Source organism: Podarcis tiliguerta, assembly GCF_965153285.1.
Source record: "Podarcis tiliguerta genome assembly, chromosome: 5".
Lineage (NCBI taxonomy): Eukaryota > Metazoa > Chordata > Lepidosauria > Squamata > Lacertidae > Podarcis > Podarcis tiliguerta.
The window spans coordinates 87,853,288-87,873,929 of NC_139538.1; the positions used below are offsets into that span (position 1 = coordinate 87,853,288).

The window sequence follows — 20,642 nt, forward strand, 5'->3', positions numbered from 1 at the left end:
GGATGGCAAGAGCTGTGCTGTTTCAATTCCCATTTCAAAGAACCCAACACAGCAACGACATCCATTTAAGCAAGAGATAAGCTCAGGAGACTTTAACCAGTCTCCTGAAACTCTCAAGACAGAATCTAGGGAGAACAAATTGAGTAAAGTGGTCTTTCGGATCGTTGAAATTATGATACGTAACCTCTCCCTTATGATTTCTATGATTCGGCTTCATAACAGGTGAAAAAGGTCCTTTCAGCTGTATTGTTACCAAAGAGCACCTCAGTTCTATGTACTCAGCTCCCAACTTGTCTCTCAATTCCTACTGTGTCTGTAATGGGTAGCTGGCAAGGGCTGTTCTAGCTTATCAAGACGTTGTGTGTTGCAGGGCAAATTGTTGCATCATCTATTGGCTTGGAAGACAACACCTTGTGCCTTGCATCCTACTGCAATTAGCGCAACACCTTGCCACTCACTAATTAGCTGTTGAGAGTCCGGATTATGTGATCTTCCAGCTAGTAGCATGACATACACACAAACACATCCAGTGTTTAGTGCCCTCCGTTCAGAAAAGGACAGACAACTGATCACACCTTTGTGTTTTCCTTTTTTTAAAAAAAAACAAACCAAAAACTCTGTCACTTTGGTTTTTCTTTTCTAAGACTACTGTTATGAGTTTGGGGGAAGGTTCCAAACCTGTGACCCTGTATTTGGGAGGCTGCAATCTAGTAGCGTTTCTCAGACTTGGGACTACAACTCCCATCATCCCTGACCATGGGACCTGCTAGCTAGGGATGATGGGAGTTGTAGTCCAACAGCTGCTGGGGACCCAAATTTGAGAAACACTGAGATAGGATAGGTTGGAGAGCTAAAAAGAATGGCAATATATTTCACATCTGGCAACCAATGAGCCCCTTTGGTTTCAGATAGTACATGGGTAGTCGAGTCTAAAAATCCTGGAACACAAATTTTCATGGCCCTCTAGCGGTTATGCAGCTCGTTTACCAGAAGTAATGTATTCAGCATTAATTTTAGAAGTGTATACTCGATTCTGACCAAACTACACCTCACCAACCAAGTGCGCCACATAATCCCGTACATCCCAGAAGACGAGACGAAACAATAGGCACACGTGAAAATAGACACAATCGAAAACACCCCCGCCATAGCATACTCATTCTTCCAAAGCAAACTAAGGAAAATCCCAGCAACCCTAAACAGGTCCACACAGTCCATGTTTAAAACATGGAAGGAAAAAGTAGGCAAACTGTCTCCAAGCCCATCCCAACTAACCTCCCTGGGCCCACAATCCACGACTCCATCACACAGCCCCAAACTTCCAAGTAAAAACTTGGCAAGCCAAAGCCTTACACCACCTAACAGATGCCTATAAACCCATACCGACGTAAGAAATACAAGACAAACTAGGGGATACCCAAATACCCTGGCTAACACCCTACCAGCTACATGCCTTCTTAAACACCCCAGCAATAAAAACAGCACCCACTAGGCCTTTGACCACCTTCAAAAGACTCCTGACAGCAGAGGGACATGGCAAAGAGATGCTATCCACAAATAACAAAATACAGTGGTGCCCCGCAAGACGAATGCCTCGCAAGACGGAAAACCCGCTAGACGAAAGGTTTTTCCGTTTTGGAGGTGCTTCGCAAAACGAATTTGCTATGGGCTTGCTTCGCAAGACGAAAATGTCTTGCGAGTTCCTGCGATTTTTTTCCGCTCCCCACCCCCTTTTTCTAAGGCACTAAGCTGCTAATAGCCTTTTAGCAGCTAATCCGCTAATCCCTTAAGCCTTTAATAGCCGCTAATAGCTGCTAATAGCGCTAATCCGCTAATGGGGTTGCTTCGCAAGACGAAAAAACCGCTAGACGAAGAGACTCGCGGAACGGATTCTTTTTGTCTTGCGAGGCACCACTGTACTGCTCCAGAATCCCACAAACCTCCTCATCTCAATCAAAAAACAATGGGAGCATGGCATACGTTACGAAATAAACCACCCTTTAATCTCAGCCAAAACAAAGGGAAACTCGCCCAGAAACGTATCTACAGATGGTACCTAACACCACGTAAATTGGTGCTGATATACCCAGAAACCTCACAAAAATGCTGGAGAGGTTGCCCCTCTACAGGCACTTGCCTCCATATATGGTGGGACTGCCCCAAAATCAAACACTTTTGGACATCAGTCCTACTAGAAGTATGCAAAATAACAAAGCAGGTATTAGAAGACGCTTCAGAACTGGCCTTACTGAATATGTTCTAAGACGATAATGCACATTCACGCTACAAAAAACTCTTAAGCCAGCTACCCTCAGCAGCCAGGAGCGTCATAACTAGACACTGGCGGGACCAGTTTCAGTTCCAGTTAAACTTTTTATAGCACTAGCCATAGGCCATGGCATCATTCAGAAGGAGAGCAAAAAGAAAGACAACAATAACCATAAAAATAATCAGGCAACACACATACAATAAAACCACGGTCGCGGCTACTAAAATTATTTGTTGCATTAAATAGAAGAGCAGAAGATTCTCAGGTAAGATGTGTCAAATTAAATATCCGAATCTCCTTTGCAGTTGACTGCTATTTTTTTTCTAGTTCTTTCCTCCTGATCTTTTTAGCTATCAACGCATAGAGTGCTACTTTATAAGTAACAAAGTCGTCAGTGTCGCTCAGCAGCCATTACACCCTTTCCAACCTATTCAGATGTGTTCCATTCATAAACAAGGGTTTTATAGATCGGTCTCTTGGGTCTATATATAATAGGCACTGCAATAAATGTTGGCACAGGTCCCCCACGCAGGGTTGTCCACACAGACAAAGTCTCTCTTTGTAATGTACCGTATTTTTCGCTCTATAAGATGCACCAGACCACAAGACTAGTTTTTGGAGGAGGAAAACAAGAAAAAAAATATTCTGAATCTCAGAAGCCAGAACAGCAAGAGGGATCGCTACGCAGTGAAAGCAGCAATCCCTCTTGCTGTTCTGGCTTCTGGGATAGCTGCACAGCCTACATTCGCTCCATAAGACGCACACACATTTCCCCTTACTTTTTAGGAGGGAAAAAGTGAGTCTTATAGAGCAAAAATACAGTACTTTGCCGTACCGGACCTGTTAGGAGTGAACATGGACCACTGGTACCAAACCATATGGGAAACAGCCCTCTCAGAAAAGCTAACGAAGAAACTGAAACTAGCACAGTGAAAAATAAAAGAGGACACCTTCACCCCGGTGTAGCTCCCCCCCTTTATTGCACACACAGCCCAACAAGACAACAGCAAGAACCCACTGATAGCATAGGTAAGTTGACCTAACAACCCCTCCCTAACACAAGCAAACAGAATTCATTGCAGACCACCATCCATGCCCTGGGACCCCCAACCTCTCTCACTGCCAATGAAAGCTTAACAAATAGCAAGGGAACCTAGCCACGTGATTCCGACACAAAAACCTTGCCTTGCCAAAAAGTTATGCACAGTTTATATAAGGACAGTAACATGGAATCCTGGCTGAGATTAATAGGGCCTGTGCTAATTTAGCACATTAGGCAGTGTTCCATAAATGTACCTTATTCATCCCTGTGAATATAGTAAAATGATTTACATTGAGTCAGATCTTGGCCCATCTAGGCCACTATTACCTATTAATTAACACCAGATACAACTTTTTCCACATAATGAAAATGTTTCCCACCCCACAGGGTTAGTTCAACCATTTGAACTAACCGCTTGTGAAGCTAACGACCTTAAACCCAACCAATTAATATTCTCAATGAAGACAGGATCCAATTTATACGGCTGAAAAAGGAAGATCTTGAGAGGCTGCTAGCAGTCAGAATAACAGCCAGAAAAATAAAACACAGGCAAAAATATCAAAACAGCTCTAAAAAAACACCATGGTATAAAATAGTAGGAAGGACCTATAAAATGGCCGACATGTTTTACTTAAAGTCTCCTTGCGGGGAACAAGGAATACCATTTTCCTGTTAAGGCAATACCTTAATTAAGACGTGCTATTGCTTTAATAGGAACTGTATTGTGACCCTGAAGAAGGTTTTGAACTGAAATGGCTTGAGCGTTTCCTAAGGCCTTTCTGCTATTTTATAAAATTCAAGTACTGTTTTAAAGTTTCCTCCCTCACGCCTTTTGTGCTTGGTGTTGTACATTTCTTTTACTTTTGGTAGTCAGAGCAGACAGTTGGCTCTTAGATCAGGCATAGGCAAACTCCGGCTCTCCAGATGTTTGGGACTACAATTCCCATCATCGCTAGCTAACAGGACCAGTGGTCAGGGATGATGAAGGGCTGGAGTTTGCCTATGCCTGTCTTAGATAGTCTCTGGCTCAGATTAAGGCAGCAACAATGTACCGTATTTTTCGCTCTATAAGACGCACCAGACCACAAGACGCACCTAGTTTTTGGAGAAGGAAAACAAGAAAAAAAGTATTCTGAATCTCAGAAGCCAGAACAGCAAGAGGGATCACTGCACAGTGAAAGCAGCAATCCCTCTTGCTGTTCTGGCTTCTGGGATAGCTGCGCAGCCTGCATTCGCTCCATAAGACGCACACACATTTCCCCTAACTTTTTAGGAGGGAAAAAGTGAGTCTTATAGAGCAAAAAATACAGTATTTATCAGTCCAACCTAATCTAATACACATAGCAATTTACTAAATATAAAAGATGTACTTGACCTCTGAAATTCACATGTTGACAAGCAACAGCAGTGAGCATGAAATATCAATCGATGACATTCCCCCCAGTCCCCAAACTCCCGTGATTACCTGTGGGACGTTGACCGTGCGTGAGAGTCTGGGAGGTACTTGTGTTCTAACCGCAAAGGAAGAAATTGCAGAGGGAGACAGAAGAGTAGATGGAGAGAATGGTTTTGCGTTGACAGACTTTTAAAAGGAAGGAAAAGTTGGTCAGCAAAGGGAAATGACCCGTCGACACATCATTGCAGCAATGATGCTCTTACAAACAAGAAAACGTGTTCTGAACTCGGTGCAAATATCGTCAATAAGTCCATGCAAAAAAACAGGCATGCCTTTTCAAAGTTGCCGGGATCCATATTAGTATCGCAAGCTTAATGGGCTTTGAATGAATGTTGTTAGCTCAATGACACGACTCCCCTGAAAACATTGAGACAAGAATTAGTGTGCACCTGGATATTTACTTACAAATTCTATCCCTTTCCAGTTGTTCCTCCACAGGTCTCAAGGGGTTAGGCACACACCATGCATTTTAAAAGTACATTTTAAAGCTGACAGCTGTAGTTTGTAAGGGGTCTGGGAAGTGTAGCTTTGCAAGGGCAAACTACACTTTCAGGGATTCTTTGGGGCAGGAGAGAGGCAAATTTCATGTATTGTGTGTACGCAGCCTTATGCCAAAACCAATGTATGAGATCTGGTGTTATGTACTGAGTTGAATAGGATCCAAAATGCAGCAGTCTGATTGGTCCTAGAACAATAGGATCCAAAATGCAGCAGTCTGATTGGTCCTAGAACAATACAGCAGTATGATTGGTCTGCAGGAGCCACCCAATCCAGCTCCAGATGGAAGTGAATCCACAACCTGATTGGCCTACAGGAGAATCCCGGAATTAGCCAATCACGTGCAGCCCATTGTGTAAATAATGTATATAAAGCAGACATTCTGGGGGAATTTCCATTCCTCCTCACCACTATGAGCTGAATAAAGAGCATGAAATCCACTCTCGACTCCGAGTATATTTCATCCAGCTGAAATAAACACCTTTGGTGCTGCTAAGAGTTTTCCCAGCCTGCATGTTACTAGTCCAGGTCTACAACTTGTTGGGGAGTACTATCATCTCCCCTTCTGAGACGGACGTAAACTAATAAATTCCTCTCCAGTTTTGAACAGCCCCACAGCAACCATATTTTTTGTCCTCCTATGCAAAAGACCCAGCCCTGCAGCCAACTACCTACCGTATTTACTCAAAGCCAATGCTCACCGTATTGGGGCCAAATTACATTGTGAAAATTAAGGTGCACTTTGGATTCAACAGCACATTTACATTTGCCGGCAAATGCTCTCTTTCTTTCGTTTCAAGGTTCTGAAAACTGAGGTGCGCGTTAGATTCGATGGCACATTCGACTCGAGTAAATACGGTACTTTCACTGTCTGGCTGATAGTACCATAGGCTTGCCAGTTCTGCTGAGGTTCAAACCCTCAATGAAATTGGGTGGCTGGAAAAGCAATAGATACCGTATTTTTTGCTCTATAAGACGCACCAGACCACAAGACGCACCTAGTTTTTGGAGGAGGAAAACAAGAAAAAAAATATTCTGAATCTCAGAAGTCAGAACAGCAAGAGGGATCGCTGCGCAGTGAAAGCAGCGATCCCTCTTGTTGTTCTGGCTTCTGGGATAGCTGTGCAGCCTGCATTCGCTCCATAACACACACACACATTTCCCCTTACTTTTTAGGGGGGGGGGTGAATCTTATAGAGCAAAAAATACGGTATATGCTGGAGGCAGAGGAAGGCAATGAGAAGCCCTTTCCCTGGAGGACCAGAGACGAAGCTTTTTCACTGCACTCCTCCACCACCACCCCTCAAGATTACCATTAGCAGTTGTCTGGGTGAGTGCATCAGTTTTGCTAAATGACACCATAGCTTAAAGAGTGTTTTCCATTTGGGATACCTGAGCAGGGTCCTAACATCTTACGGGAACGCGGACTACAGCTACTTCGCCTACAGCATTCCTCGGATCACGAAAGCAAAGCTGCTCTCAAGACACATCCTTTGAGAGCCACCGTCCAACAGACTAGGCTAGAGCTTTCCAAACTTTTCATGTCGGTCACACCCTTTTTAGACGTGCATCCTTTCAGGACACAGTAATTCAGTTTTACTAGCAAACCGAAGGTCAAACTAACCCCTTTCCAGGGACATTCGCACAACACAGCTGCACACTGCAGCCGACGCACTAACGTGTCGCGACACACACTTTGGAAAGCTTGGTGTTATGTACTGAAGTTCTCACCCTGGGCCAGCAGAGGGATACTGTAGATAGTTATGCAAATAAGGGATCGAAAGTGACATTCAGTGATTTCGCTTGGTGTTTCAGCTCAGTGATTCAGCTCTGCTCAGAGGGTGGCTGCATCCGGCTGTGCTCTGCTGTCCATCCATCCCACCTTCGTCGCCAGTGTTAAGTTGTGGGTGAACATATCAGACGACACAGCGATTCTCCAAACAGCTCTTATTTATTCATAGGCCAGGACAGAACTGAAGGGTTCAGTCAGCCTGCTTATATAGAGCTCCAGTACAACGTTACTGTAACAACTTTCTAAAACTATCCAATCACTGAACGTCACTTTCGATCCCTTATTTGCATAACTATCTACAGTATCCCCCTGCTGGCCCAGGGTGAGAACATCATAACACCCTGGACTAGGCTATATATGAGAACCACTTCTCAACCTGGGACCCATCCCAAAATGATCTTCACTCTGTTGACTCTTCCAACGCAACCGGCTCAGGGGACAAAGTTTTGTTGTTAGTTACCGTCAAGCTAGAAGGAATATACCAGCTAGAACAGTGTTTCCCAGACTTAGGTCTCCAGCTGTGTTTGGACTACAGTTCCCATCATCCCTGACCACTGGTCCTGCTAGCAAGGGATGATGGGAGTTGTAGTCCAAAAAAACAAAACAGCTGGAGATGCAAGTCTGGGAAACACTGAGCTAGTGTGAGCTGCAACCCGGGTCAGTAGCACACACAGGCAACACTCAAACGTACAGCGATGTTAACCTCAGGACACTCATGCAGAAGAAATACCTTGAAGGGCCTGCTTTGATTTTCCCTTTGTTCAACTTGCTTATAACTGCACATGGGGCTACCTCCCTGCTCCTGATACAGCGTGCTCTCCTCAATGGTGTGAAGAGGTTTCTTTTGTGAGCTAATGGCCTTCTCCGGCTCTGACAGGCCCCTCGCCCTACAGATCTCAGGGATGCCACCGCAACTTCTGTTGGCCGTAACGCAATCCTCCCTCTCCATTCTCCGGCTCGGCCCTCGGCTCTTCTGCAACTTGCCTTGGCGTTCAGTGGCATCGCTGAGCTCTGAGAGGAAGCTGTCGGGGCTGCAAGGCGCATCGCAGTAGCTCATTTGCGGGGAAGGGGAGCTAGCAAACTTCTCTTCGGTTTGCCGAGCCACCAGGCTGAGGTTTTGGGCGGGCGACTGCGGCTCGTAAGGGGAGGGAGGCAGCGGGGAGACGAAAGAGGTCGGGGTTGAGGAACTGGACATGTTAGAGGGATGGAGGCTGATGGAAGGCGAAGGGCTGGCCACTGCCGAAGGGGTGAGATAGTCGACGTTGCAGAGAGAAGCATCGGGAAGAGGTGGTAATGGAGGGGTGATGGGTGGAGCGTGGCCACGGGGTGCCCCCAAGGTGAGGGAAATCCACTCGGAGGTGACGGCCTGCAACTCAGGAGACAGGGCTGGGCGCATTGGGGCCAAAGGTGGAGGAGTTGGTGTGAAAAGCAGCTCAGAACTGGGAGACTTGACAAAAAAGAAAACAAGAAAGGAAGAGAAAGGAAGAGAAAGGAAGAAAGAAAGAAAGAAAGAAAGAAAGAAAGAAAGAAAGAAAGAAAATGGTTATTAAAAATAATAATAATAAATGAAGAGTGCACAGCAAAAGAATGGAAAAAAGTGGAAGAACCAGTGCATGGCTGAGCACTGACAATTTAGGGTGTTTCAAAGGTTCAGAGATAGAGGAATGGAAACAAGCGTTTGCAAGAGCATACAGGCACTACTGACAGCAGGCGTCAAGTTCTGCAGATACATGAAGGTAGATATATGCAGGTTTCAGTATATGGTTCAATAAGGGTGCCATGAAGACATGATTCTAGGAGGGACGCAAGCTGGCTGCTGCAAATTCCCTAAAAAGCTGGGAGTGGGGGATTTAAAAATCCAGTATGGGTGGGGTGGGAGGAAGGCGAAATTCTCTTGCTGCTCATGATCCCTGAAATTGTGTTTATTTAGCTGTGCCAGATGTTACTTATGGTATTGGGGCACCACCATGAGAAAAATACTGATTTTCGGGGGAAGAAAGACACGCAGGCGGTTTTTCTTCAGCACGTCTTGCCCTATATCAAAATTTAACATTTCTTTCATATGAAGTTTATAATGGTTTCTGTTCATTTAACAGAATTACACAGCTTGCATTCAGACATGGTGTTTATATTGCATTATTTTTTTACTGGTTATAATGCTAGTGCCCCATTCCCGATTTCTCATGTTCTTTTCGTATTGCATTACGGAACTGCGGCTTGTTGGCTGAGGAAAAGCTTTGGGGTAATTCTTGGATATTTACAAGCCAAAAGATGGGGGGGGGGGCGGTGGGGGGAGGAAATGCAGTCTGGTTAGACGTTTGGCCTGAGCAACATAGTCTGATGGGAGATTTCATGAGATGGGAAGGTGGCCATCAAAATCCCTTGGTCCAGTATATCTGAAGGAGCGTCTCCACCCCCATCGTTCTACCCGGACATTGAGGTCCAGCACCGAGGGCCTTCTAGTGGTTCCCTCACTGCGAGAAGCCAAGTTACAGGGAACCAGGCAGAGGGCCTTCTCGGTGGTGGCGCCCGCCCTGTGGAACGCCCTCCCACCAGATGTCAAAGAGAACAACTACCACCAGACTTTTAGAAGACATCTGAAGGCAGCCCTGTTTAGGGAAGCTTTTAATGTTCGATGTATTACAGTATTTTAATATTTTTTTGGAAGACGCCCAGAGTGGTTGGGGAAGCCCAGCCAGATGGGTGGGGTATAAATAATAAATTATTATTATATTATTATTTATTATTTGGTCATTCCCCATTATAGCTGCCTTTAGTACCTTCTATGAATTATATTCCTGAGTTTAGTTTTCGCTACATTTCGTTTTTTTAAAAAATATATATGGTGCAGTGTCCTTGGAGAGGGATTTTAAATTCAGAATGCTTTTGGCAGAGTAAACAGCCATCTGTGCTCCTACTTTGCCTCCATCTGTCCTCCTGTTATTCTTTTTCGATGTGAGGAAATGTAAAGTGATACATGTTGGGATGGATATTGCAGCTTCACATCTATACTGATGATGACTAGGAACAAGTGTTGGGGTGGCGAAAAATGTTACATCTGTGTACTGCAGCAATAGATAGCTAGGACCCACTCTGGTTGCGATTGCAATTGGTTTGAACTATTTTCTATGTTGTATTTTACATTGTTGTAGCCCAACCCAGGACCTTGTGGAGAAGGGAGAGTAATTAACGTAATAATGAATGTCAAATGCCATGGAATATAACACTGCCAGGATTCTAATGCCTTCCGGGTGTAGTGACATTTGGAACAGTTCTGGTCGCCCCACCTAGAAAAATGGTAAGAGCTTGAATGCACAAGAAGCCAGACAAAATGACCAGGGTCAGCCTTCCCAAGTAAAAATTGAAAGCATTTGGGGTCTTGTAAATGCAGGTGACTAAAAGGAGGGACAGGGATGCGGGTAGCGCTGTGCGTTAAACCACAGAGCCTAAGACTTGCCGATCAGAAGGTCGGCGGTTCGAATCCCCATGATGGGGTGAGCTCCCGTTGCTCTGTCCCTGCTCCTGCCCACCTAGCAGTTCGAAAGCACGTCAAAGTGCAAGTACATGGGCCTCATGGGCACCACTGTGTTTAAGTACTTGAACAGCACAGGTGTAAAGTTCCCCGTTGTTCCACATCCTGCTTCTCACAATGTTTCCGGGAAGCACAGAAGCCATAAAGGCATTAGCCATCCCTTGCTCTTCCTCCCCAGCAACCGCCAGTCGGTAGCCTAGCGCCTCTCAACCTGGCAGTTCCCAAAGAGAAGGTTGCGGTGGCCTTCCTCCTCTGTTCTGCTGCTGCGAGCTAAGCCTGCCAGCCGAAACCCAGGCTTGGTTTTTCGCCTTGCTCCAGACAAACCACGAGCCACAACCAAGAATTGTTCTTGGTTTACCACTTGTAGTTTGGAGAAGGCCCGGGTTCATGGCTGATCTCACCGCAGCAGAGCAAGGAACTGTTATCAGGCTTGCCATCTAAATCCTTTCACACCACCACATCTCGTGATTGCAGATTCCAGAGATTACATGTAAAAAAGTGTTTCATTTTCTCTTTCCTGCATCTACTCTCACTCAATTTAGTCTTTGCATAGAGTCTAGGATTTTCACGGAGGTAGAAAGAATTCTTTCTATGCCCTTTCTCCTCACTGTTATAAACCTCTTATCACGTCCCTCCTTTTAATAAAGGTAAAGGGACCCCTGACCGACTCAGGGGTTGCGTGCTCAGCTAGCTTTATTGGCCGAGGGAGCCAGCGTACAGCTTCCGGGTCATGTGACCAGCATGACTAAGCCGCTTCTGGCGAACCAGAGCAGCGCACGGATACACTGTTTACCTTCCCGCTGGAGCGGTACCTATTTATCTACTTGCACTTTGATGTGCTTTCGAACTGCTAGGTTGGCAGGAGCAGGGACCAAGCAATGGGAGCTCACCCCGCCATGGGGATTCGAACTGCCGACTTTCTGATCAGCAAGTCCTAGGCTCTGTGGTTTAACCCACAGTGCCACCCGCGTCCCTTAAGTGATGGGGGGTCCTAGATAAAATGATATATGCTGCTTTGTATATATACAGAATGTATGTTTGGGTGCAGTGTCCGTCCAACAAAGCTAGGAGACCCAACAGGCTGCTTTGCTGTTAAGTCTGCACCCTTTTTTAATAAAAGCACTAGAACTGATCACTCTGGCGCTGTTGATACCTGTGCACCCAACTCCTAAGAGACCTCCTTTGGGCCAGTGGTACAGGACAATGAACTGCAGAGACAATCAGTTGCTCATTTCAGGACTAGTTTGACCCAATCGGTCCTGCCCAACTAAAGCTGCAATCCTGCTGGTTAGGCGGAATCCATCTTGTGGTCTTCAGAAAAACTAAAGCTGCCTAACTGCATTCATGATTGTCATCTAAAGGCTTGGCAGGCAATATATTTTCATAGGAACGGAAGCCTCCCTCTTATCACGCATGTGCTTGTTTCCTTTTTTTGTTCCTCAATCACTGCCAAACTGCTTTCCAGGAGATTTTCTGTAGCAGCTCGGGAAGCGTCTCTTAAAATCCCAAGCATAACACAACACCCTTCTAGGAACAAAGTCAGCATTGCTCTGGTAGATACTGAGCAGCTGGAACAGGAGGGGGAAATGTACAACTACTTTCTACCCGTGCTTATGCTGTTTAGGAACTATTTTAAAAATATGTGCGTGTGGTTCATTAAGAAGCGGGTGCTTACCAATTTTACCACATGGCTGCTTATTTTTTTAAAAAAGTATAAGGCTATCCTCTGGGCTTTGCCATTTCTAAAGCTATTTTCTAAAACTGTGCTTGCCTCTGAGCAATGTACACACTCTGTCACACTAGAATTATTGGTGCAAAGTTCCAATTCCTGCTCAAAGTTAAGGAGGAATGCATAGGCAAAGCCCTTTAAGGAACAATTGTATGGCCCTGTTTAGTTCACTCTCGCCGAAATCGCTTTGGCTCAGTTTGCATGTAACTCTAAGCCAAACCATGGCTTAATGCAAACGAATGGGCGTGGAGGCTCTTTGATAGCTTGTGGCTGCCTTGCTCCTCTGCTCCCGATGCTGCTTTAAGAACAGCCGTGATTTAACTCATGGTTTGCCTTCCCCAAACTACAAGTAGTAAACCAAGAACAATTCTTGGGTTATGGGTCATGGTTTGTCTGGAGCAAGGCAAACACACAAACCTGGGCTATGCCAACATGCTTAGCTTGCAGCAGCAGAACCAAGAAAGACCACCACAATCTCCTCTCTCAGAGCAAGGCCTGATTTAGTGTCGTGTGTGAAACAGGTCGTTTGAACTTTCCTAAACGGTGAGTTTATTGTCAACACTTTCCACAACTCCCACTCCATACGGGGCGATGCAAAAGATGTATCTTTTGAATATACCGCTGGCAAATGTGTTCTCCTTACTACCCAAGAGTCATTAGCAGGGGAAGGGACTCTCTAGCAAAAAACAGCAATGCCTTACGGTTTCGCAAGGCTGGATTCAGAGCAGATACCTGCGGGGATGTTGTCAGACTGCGGTTTGGGGAGTGGCAGAACGACAAGCTGCCATAGTCTAGTGTGTTCTTCAGCACAGGCTGCTTGAAAATGTCCACGTAGGTGACCGGGAAGATGCCTTGGCGGTGAGTGCTGGGGATTTTTCCTTCATACCAGTTTTCGTCCACTTGCCGAATCAGTGTGATCCTCTCGCCCTGCGGAGAAAGCATGAATGGGCAGATCAAGCTCCTGATCTGCAGCAAGACTTTCAACCCTGCTGCTCAGGTAGGAAAGCTGAATTTGCACATCCGCCTATGCTTTCGGTTTGCACGGAACTCCTAAAAGCATAGCTGTCAACCGTCCCTTATTTGGCGGGAAAGTCCTTTATCCCAGTGCTGTGTCCCGCTGCTGTCCCTTATTGATGATGTCCCTTAAATTTCCCGGGTTTCAAAGGAAGCAGCTCCTCTCCCTCCCTTCCTCCCTGCCGGCCAGGGAGGAGGGAGGCTCCAACTGTGTTGCTTGACTGTGTTGCTCACCCAATAAGAAGTCTAAGAATGACTGGGGGGTGGAGCTGGCATGCCTTGTGCCGATCAAATCGGCCGCGTTGACTGGGGACTCGCCTTTGCTCAGCGCTTCCCTGCGGAGAGGTGACGGTGGTTTCCCTTGCTACATCCCCTTTGCCGGGTTGCTGCGCTGTGGGAACCACCGCTTGAGGCTTTATTTGGCTGCTGGCTGGGCTTTCTGCCCCTTATTTTCAAATCTGTAAGTTGACAGCTATGGCTAAAAGGGATTCGACACACGATCCCAATTTGAAATCAGATTTGCAGACCCTCTAGTTTGCTTTCAGGGGGCAACAGAGAGCATGACTGCAGCTACCCAACTCCTGGACCGGTGGCCAAACTGTGATGGAACATATTCAGGAAGGGAACAAGAGGGAAGGGTTCCAGGAATGGCCACAAAGCTACTGTCAGATGTTGGTACTTGCTGAATTCCAGTCCGAGACCCAACAATGAAGCAGAACACAAGGTGAAAAAGGCAACCATTGTATGCACAAGATCACTGCCCTGGCTCTGGCCCAAGAACAAGGACAAGGTGCACTTTCTTCTAAATGAAGTAGCCAAGCTTTTCTCCAGCAGACTGACTGTACAAGCTCTGCGACAGGAGAAGAGCAGGAATTAATCCAGATGCCCGTGGGTGCCAGCAATGCATCAAGCCAACTTAGGAGAGGAGCTTCAAGGTTCCCTAAACACAGCTCAGGGACAAAGCTTTCAGGATCAGGGAACCAGGATCTGAGACTTCACAGGAACATGTGGTGCATGCTCTGGTTATCTCTCGCTTAGACTACTGCAATGCGCTCTACATGGGGCTACCTTTGAAGGTGACCCAGAAACTACAACTAATCCAGAATGCGGCAGCTAGACTGGTGACTGGGGGCGGCCGCTGAGACCACATAACACCGGTCCTGAAAGACCTACATTGGCTCCCAGTACGTTTCCGAGCACTATTCAAAGTGTTGGTGTTGACCTTTAAAGCTCTAAACGGCCTCGGCCCAGTATACCGGAAGGAACCTCTCCACCCCCATCGTTCTGCCCGGACACTGAGGTCCAGCTCCGAGGGCCTTCTGGCGGTTCCCTCACTGCGAGATGCCAAGTTACAGGGAACCAGGCAGAGGGCCTTCTCGGTGGTGGCGCCCACCCTGTGGAACGCCCTCCCATCAGATGTCAAAGAGATAAACAACTACCTGACATTCAGAAGACATCTTAAGGCAGCCCTGTTCAGGGAAGTTTTTAATGTGTGACATCTTAGTGTATTTTTGGTCTTTGTGGAAGCCGCCCAGAGTGGCTGGGGAAACTCAGCCAGATGGGCGGGGTACAAATAATAAATTATTATTATTATTATTATTATAACATGAAGTTGTGCAAACAATCCTGCCTTCCGCCACACTTCTGAACAGAGGCAGCAAAGTCCACCTGCTCACAAGAATGCTTATTCCATCAAGCACTCCTGGCTTCAGGCCCAGTGCTCCTTCTTGGGAGCCGGGTCTCCTCCTACCACTCAATGTCCCAGGGCGTCCCAGCCTTGGAGAAAACACATAGCTTCGCAGCATGTGTTAACCCCGACCACGGTTCGCCAACAAACCAAACTCTAAAGCCTGGCTTCTTTCAATTATGGCTTGGCACTACATGTGAATCCAGCAGCCTTGCTTAACCATGGGTAAGTGTCACCTTAGACACTCGCCAAGCTACAAAGGAGCGAGACAAGGGCAGCCGGGAAACAAAATAGAAAGCCTCCTTTGAAAGAAACAGGGGGAAAACCTTTCTCGCTGATTTTCATGATCCAAAGACACCTGTACCTTTCTGAAGGACATTTCCACTTGAGTGTCACCGTTGAAATTGAACTTGGCAATAGCGTCTCCATATTCCAGGACTTGTATTGGTGATGTTTTCTTAGGCTGAGCTTTTTCTGTGGGAGGGAGTAGCTATAAAAAAACACACACACCAAAAGGCAGATATGAGGACCCCAGTCATTGGATTCCAATACCAGGTTAGATGTGGATGTGCAAGATAGGTAAAGGTAAAGGGTCCATTCGTGACCGACTCTGGGGCTGCGGCGCTCATCTCGCTTTATTGGCCGAGGGAGCCGGCGTACAGCTTCCGGGTCATGTGGCTGGCAAACCACGTGCTTTCGGACTGCTAGGTTGGCAGGAGCAGGGACCGAGCGACGGGAGCTCACCCTGTCGCGGGGATTCGAACCGCCGACCTTGTGATTGGCAAGCCCTAGGCTCTGTGGTTTAACCCACAGCGCCACCTGCGTCCCATGGATGTGCAAGATAGCTTGACCCTATTTCTGACTGACTCGGTTGAGATGCAATGTCTAAACCATGGTTTGGCAATTGGAAACCATCCCTTTGGAATGTTATGAAAAAAAATGAGGAAAGGGTGAATTATGTAAGTCCCAAGAAACATCCAATGGTGGTTTATCATTGCATCTGAATCAAAACTTCTGTGTTACACACTGGAACTGTAGAGTGGGTTCTCTGGATCCCTGTGTATGCCTAGAAAGGGATTCTTCCCCCCCCCCTTTTGGTCTGTGTCTGTCTGTTCCCTTGCTGCATATCTCAGAGACGCTGCGTAGGTGAAAAGCACTCACTTTGTGCCTCACTTTGTGCCTTCTCTGTTTGACCCTGGTACGGAAAGATCCTAAGCTTAGCTGATGTCATGACCCTCTAATCTAACTATAAACTTCCCATGTTTATTACCACAGACTAGAAGAATGTTAAGTGCACTCTTATAATCCCTGCGTAAGACATCCCTATCTATCTTAGGTTGTTATCTTAGGTTGTTATGTTCTTGTGCTCTCTCTCTCTGTATCTATTGATGCGTATGTTCTATGTATGTAATATGTGCGACGCTTGAACGTTGCCCACGTTGCCCACTGCATCCAATCAGCACCTAGCATATATGGTGCAATTGAGCCCAATATACAATAAAAGGGACACTCTTAGCCTCCAGCTTTGAGACGCCTCCCAGATGCCACTCACTACTCGTCTGTCGTTTATTGAACCCAACAGGAACAAATCTGAAGCATAATTCTAGTAAGGGGCGACTGTAAAGCAGTTTTAATGGTTCAAGCATCTTGGGTAAGTTTTAAACAATGAATGTGGCCGCAAAATATTTCTCACCAATGTTCCACCTTGTGGCTTATTTGAAATTGCTCCTTTGGGAAGATGGGCGAGATATAAATTGAATGAAACAAACCAAGTCTCACCACTTTGACTCATTGTATCTGCACAACAAAAACAAGTACCTCTATGTATGATTGTGGGAAAATTCCAACTCTGCCATGGTGTTCGCCTTCAAACCAATTCTGATCAATTTGCTTATAAATGTAAACAACGTCCCCTTTCTTCAGTGGGAGCTCCCTGTTAAAAACAGACAGGTTATGTGTTAATGGGCAATTAACATCTCTTGTAAATATTAATACAAGTAGCATATGCATGCCCTTATCTGAAAGCACTACTGGAGATTCCCCATATCCAAATTCTTGCAGAGCTCCAAAAAGAGGCAAATCTGTACCTAGAGAACCTCCCTCAATAATTCCTCCCTCTGGTCAACTTCCACAGTAAGACCTTTAGTGCCGCGGAGACATTATTTTTCCACAATTAGATGGAATTAACATGGAGATTATGCATAAGCATTTAACAAAACGCTTTATTATTATTCAGCATCACTTTCCCTGATATTCAAGACCCTTCCACTCCAGAGTTTTTTCACCATTAAAAAATGAAAATAATTAGATGAACCTAGCTGAATCAGAAACTGGCATGAAGGTTTTCCATCACTAAGCCCGCTATTTTAAAGAAGCAATAAATTGGACTGAATCTGCAAACAGAAAATGTTTGAGGGCAAAGGAGCCCATAAGAGCCTCTTGGACTAGCTATACTAGGGTGGCTGGTGCTACAATTGCATTTTGTAACCCAAAAAAATCACCATAAATTGGGTCTAGAAAAACCTGCAGGAAGATAATGTGCGAAACCGTGGAATGCAATGGGCTGGCAAGTAAGTTGTCTGGCTACTTGGTAAAAAGCAGTGGAGAAAAGATTAAAATTCCAGGGGGAAGAACTAGCTTGGAAGCAACCACAGTCACATAGTAGAGCATTACAGAGCCTCCAAGTGTCCCTATTTTCCAGGGACATTCCTGGATTTACAGAAGCCATCTCTGCTTCTGATTTGATCCCGGAATGTCCCGCTTTTCCTTAGGACGTCCCTTGTTTTCATCGGAGAAATGTTGGAGGGTATGGAGTTACGCAACTCCGAGCCGAGGAGATAAGCGACTATACCACCTTTAGAAGACATCTGAAGGCAGCCCTGTCTGGGGAAGTTTTTTTAATGTTTAATGTTTTGCTTTTATATATGTTGGAAGCTGCCCAGAGTGGCTGGGGCAACCCAAGTCAGATGGGCAGGGTATAAACGATGAAAGTATTATCAATTATAAAGTTGTTGTCGTCGCGGTTACTGAATAAAGGTAAAGGGACCCCTGACCATTAGGTCCAGTCGTGGCCGACTCTGGGGTTGAGGCGCTTACCTTGCTTTACTGGCCGAGGGAGCCGGCGTACAGCTTCCGGGTCATGTGGCCAGCATGACTAAGCCACTTCTGGCGAACCAGAGCAGCGCACGGAAACGCCGTTTACCTTCCTGCCAGAGCGGTACCTATTTATCTACCTGCACTTGACGTGCTTTCGAAGTGCTAGGTTGGCAGGAGCAGGGGCCGAGCAACGGGAGCTCACCCCGTCACAGGGATTCGAACCGCCAACCTTCTGATCGGCAAGTCCTAGGCTCTGTGGTTTAACCCATAGTGCCACCCGCACCCCCTATTACTGAATAGGACCTCCTTATTTTCATAGCAAAATGTTGGAGGGTTTACAGATGAAACTACCTTGAGTTGTACATGGAGGGCAGATTCTAAGCACTGAAGTAAGAGAAACTCTCCAGTTTAATGTTAAACAAGAAGACCTGTACTAGCTTTTCCCAACCTGAACTCCTCTGTATGTTATGCCATTAAAAACCTAGACACAGCCCTAAATGTCACAAGGATGGTAAAGAGCAATACTCTTCTGTTTGTTAACAATCACTGGAAGTGAGCACATAAATTGGCTGGAGCACAGGGAAGCATTTTGTTGGTTTAACAACCAGAGTCTATCATTGGGGAGAGAAGCAAGCAGCCATACATGTATACTCACTTGAGCGTCTGTGCTTTAAAGTCAAACTTCGCTCTGGCAGCTCTCATCTAAGGGTTAAAAACAACACATTTAAAGCAATTGCCAACTCCTTGGGACAGGGCCTTAAATAGTATGGAAATCCCATCCACAGAAATGCTAAGGTCAGGTGTGGGATGGGGGCAAAAATACTATGGAGGGTTCATTCGGATGTTTTGCTATCTTAAATGACTGGGGAGTCCTGATCGGATGTTAAGGGTCTAGCTGGGGAGGGGAAAATCCTAATCTCTCAACAGCCAGTGGCAAAATCTCAGTTTCTACTCTAAATGAAAAGCAAAAGGTGTGAATAATGGGAGGGGGCTTAGGTAAAGGTAAAGGGACCCCTGACCATTAGGTCCAGTCCTGACCATTAGGTCCAGTCATGACCACTATGGGGTTGCAGCACTCATCTTGCTTTATTGGCCAAGGGAGCCGGCATACAGCTTCCGGGTCATGTGGCCAGCATGACTAAGCTGCTTCTGGTGAACCAGAGCAGCGCATGGAAACGCTGTTTACCTTCCCGCTGGAGTGGTACCTATTTATCTACTTGCACTTTGATGTGCTTTCAAACTGCTAGGTTGGCAGGAGCAGGGACCGAGCAATGGGAGCTCAACTCGTCACGGGGATTCGAACCGCCGACCTTCTGATCGGGGAGTCCTAGGCTCTGTGGTTTAAGCCACCCCTTGGGAGGGGGCTTACTTTTCAGCTTTTCTGCAAAACCAGTCTGATTGGAGACCATGCACAAAAATGAATGTTGGTACCATGGGCAATAAGTCTCAGAAAAACCATTTCCAGCCAGTTTCGGAAGGAAACACAAAGCAGATTTGCGTAGGCCAGTGATAAGGGTTTGATAAGCAGGCTGCGATCCACTCTGCATAGCAGAGATGCATTGCATCTGAAAAAAACATGGCTCCAGGGACCCACAGAATTTAAGGTGACATCCCCTTCTGATATGTGTATCAGCAAGCTTGGCGGAGCCAGACGACAAGGAGCCCCTCTTGACACGGCACTCTGGATATTTACCAAGGAAGCATCTCCTGGCAGCTACCTGTTCACCTGAACTGCACTCATGAATTGTCAGTTTGATCGGCAGGAAAGAGACAAAAGGGAGAAGCCAATGGAGAAAAAACTGAGGTTTTAATTGAAATAACTTCTATAGTTCTGAGGGAATAATATATATAACGGTAAAGGTAAAGGACCCCTGGACGGTTAAGTCTAGTCAAAGGCGACTATGGGGTTGCGGCGCTCATCTTGCTTTTAGGCCGAGGGAGCCGGCGTTTGTCCACAGACAGCTTTCCGGGTCATGTGGCCAGCATGACTAAACCGCTTATGCAGCAATGGGACACCGTGACGAAAACCAGAGCGCACGGAAATGCCGTTTACCTTCCTGCCACAGCGGTACCTATTTATCTACTTGCACTGGCGTGCTTTTGAACTGCTAAATTACCAGAAGCTGGGACCAAGCAACTGCCGACTTTCTGATCAGCAAGCCCAAGAGGCTCAGTGGTTTAGACCACAATACCACCCGCGTCCCTATAATAATATATAATATTTTAATCCAGAGAAGAGAGGACGGGTGTTGGCAATTTTAAACTGCCTATGGGCTGCATACACACATTCCTCCAGATTTATACCAGCACTCCCATTCCTCATACCAATTCTAAATCAAAGTGTAAGATGAGCGTAGTAGAAGAACGTTTCAGGGTTCTTTTACCGGCTAATTGCAACGTTTCAGAACTGCTTTTTAACACTCCTTGTGAAATTCGGCTAGCAATAAATGCTACACAGTCGGCATCTTAAGTAAAGGCAATGCTTTTTGTCTTGAAAGATCACTATTTTTAAATTTTTTAAAAATAG

General features: G+C 46.1%; 1 protein-coding gene and 1 long non-coding RNA gene across 51 annotated transcripts in view; one reads left to right on the top strand and one right to left on the bottom strand.

Moving 5' to 3' along the window:
* SORBS1 (sorbin and SH3 domain containing 1) overlaps nucleotides 1-20,642 on the bottom strand; it is a 192,472-nt gene that overhangs the window by 10,041 nt on the left and 161,789 nt on the right. For all 50 annotated transcript variants that reach the window (XM_083440191.1, XM_083440180.1, XM_083440169.1 and 47 more), the window contains 6 exons: nucleotides 18,771-18,817; nucleotides 16,838-16,952; nucleotides 15,384-15,509; nucleotides 13,051-13,245; nucleotides 7,788-8,504; nucleotides 4,777-4,893 (listed from right to left, as the gene is read on the bottom strand). In XM_083440191.1, the coding sequence (XP_083296317.1) occupies nucleotides 4,777-4,893; nucleotides 7,788-8,504; nucleotides 13,051-13,245; nucleotides 15,384-15,509; nucleotides 16,838-16,952; nucleotides 18,771-18,817 (1,317 nt within the window). The remainder of the gene's footprint in view (nucleotides 1-4,776; nucleotides 4,894-7,787; nucleotides 8,505-13,050; nucleotides 13,246-15,383; nucleotides 15,510-16,837; nucleotides 16,953-18,770; nucleotides 18,818-20,642) is intronic.
* Nucleotides 1,997-7,661, top strand: LOC310677597. The gene is made up of 2 exons (XR_014511316.1): nucleotides 1,997-2,835; nucleotides 6,217-7,661. It is a non-coding gene; the product is annotated as an uncharacterized lncRNA (long non-coding RNA).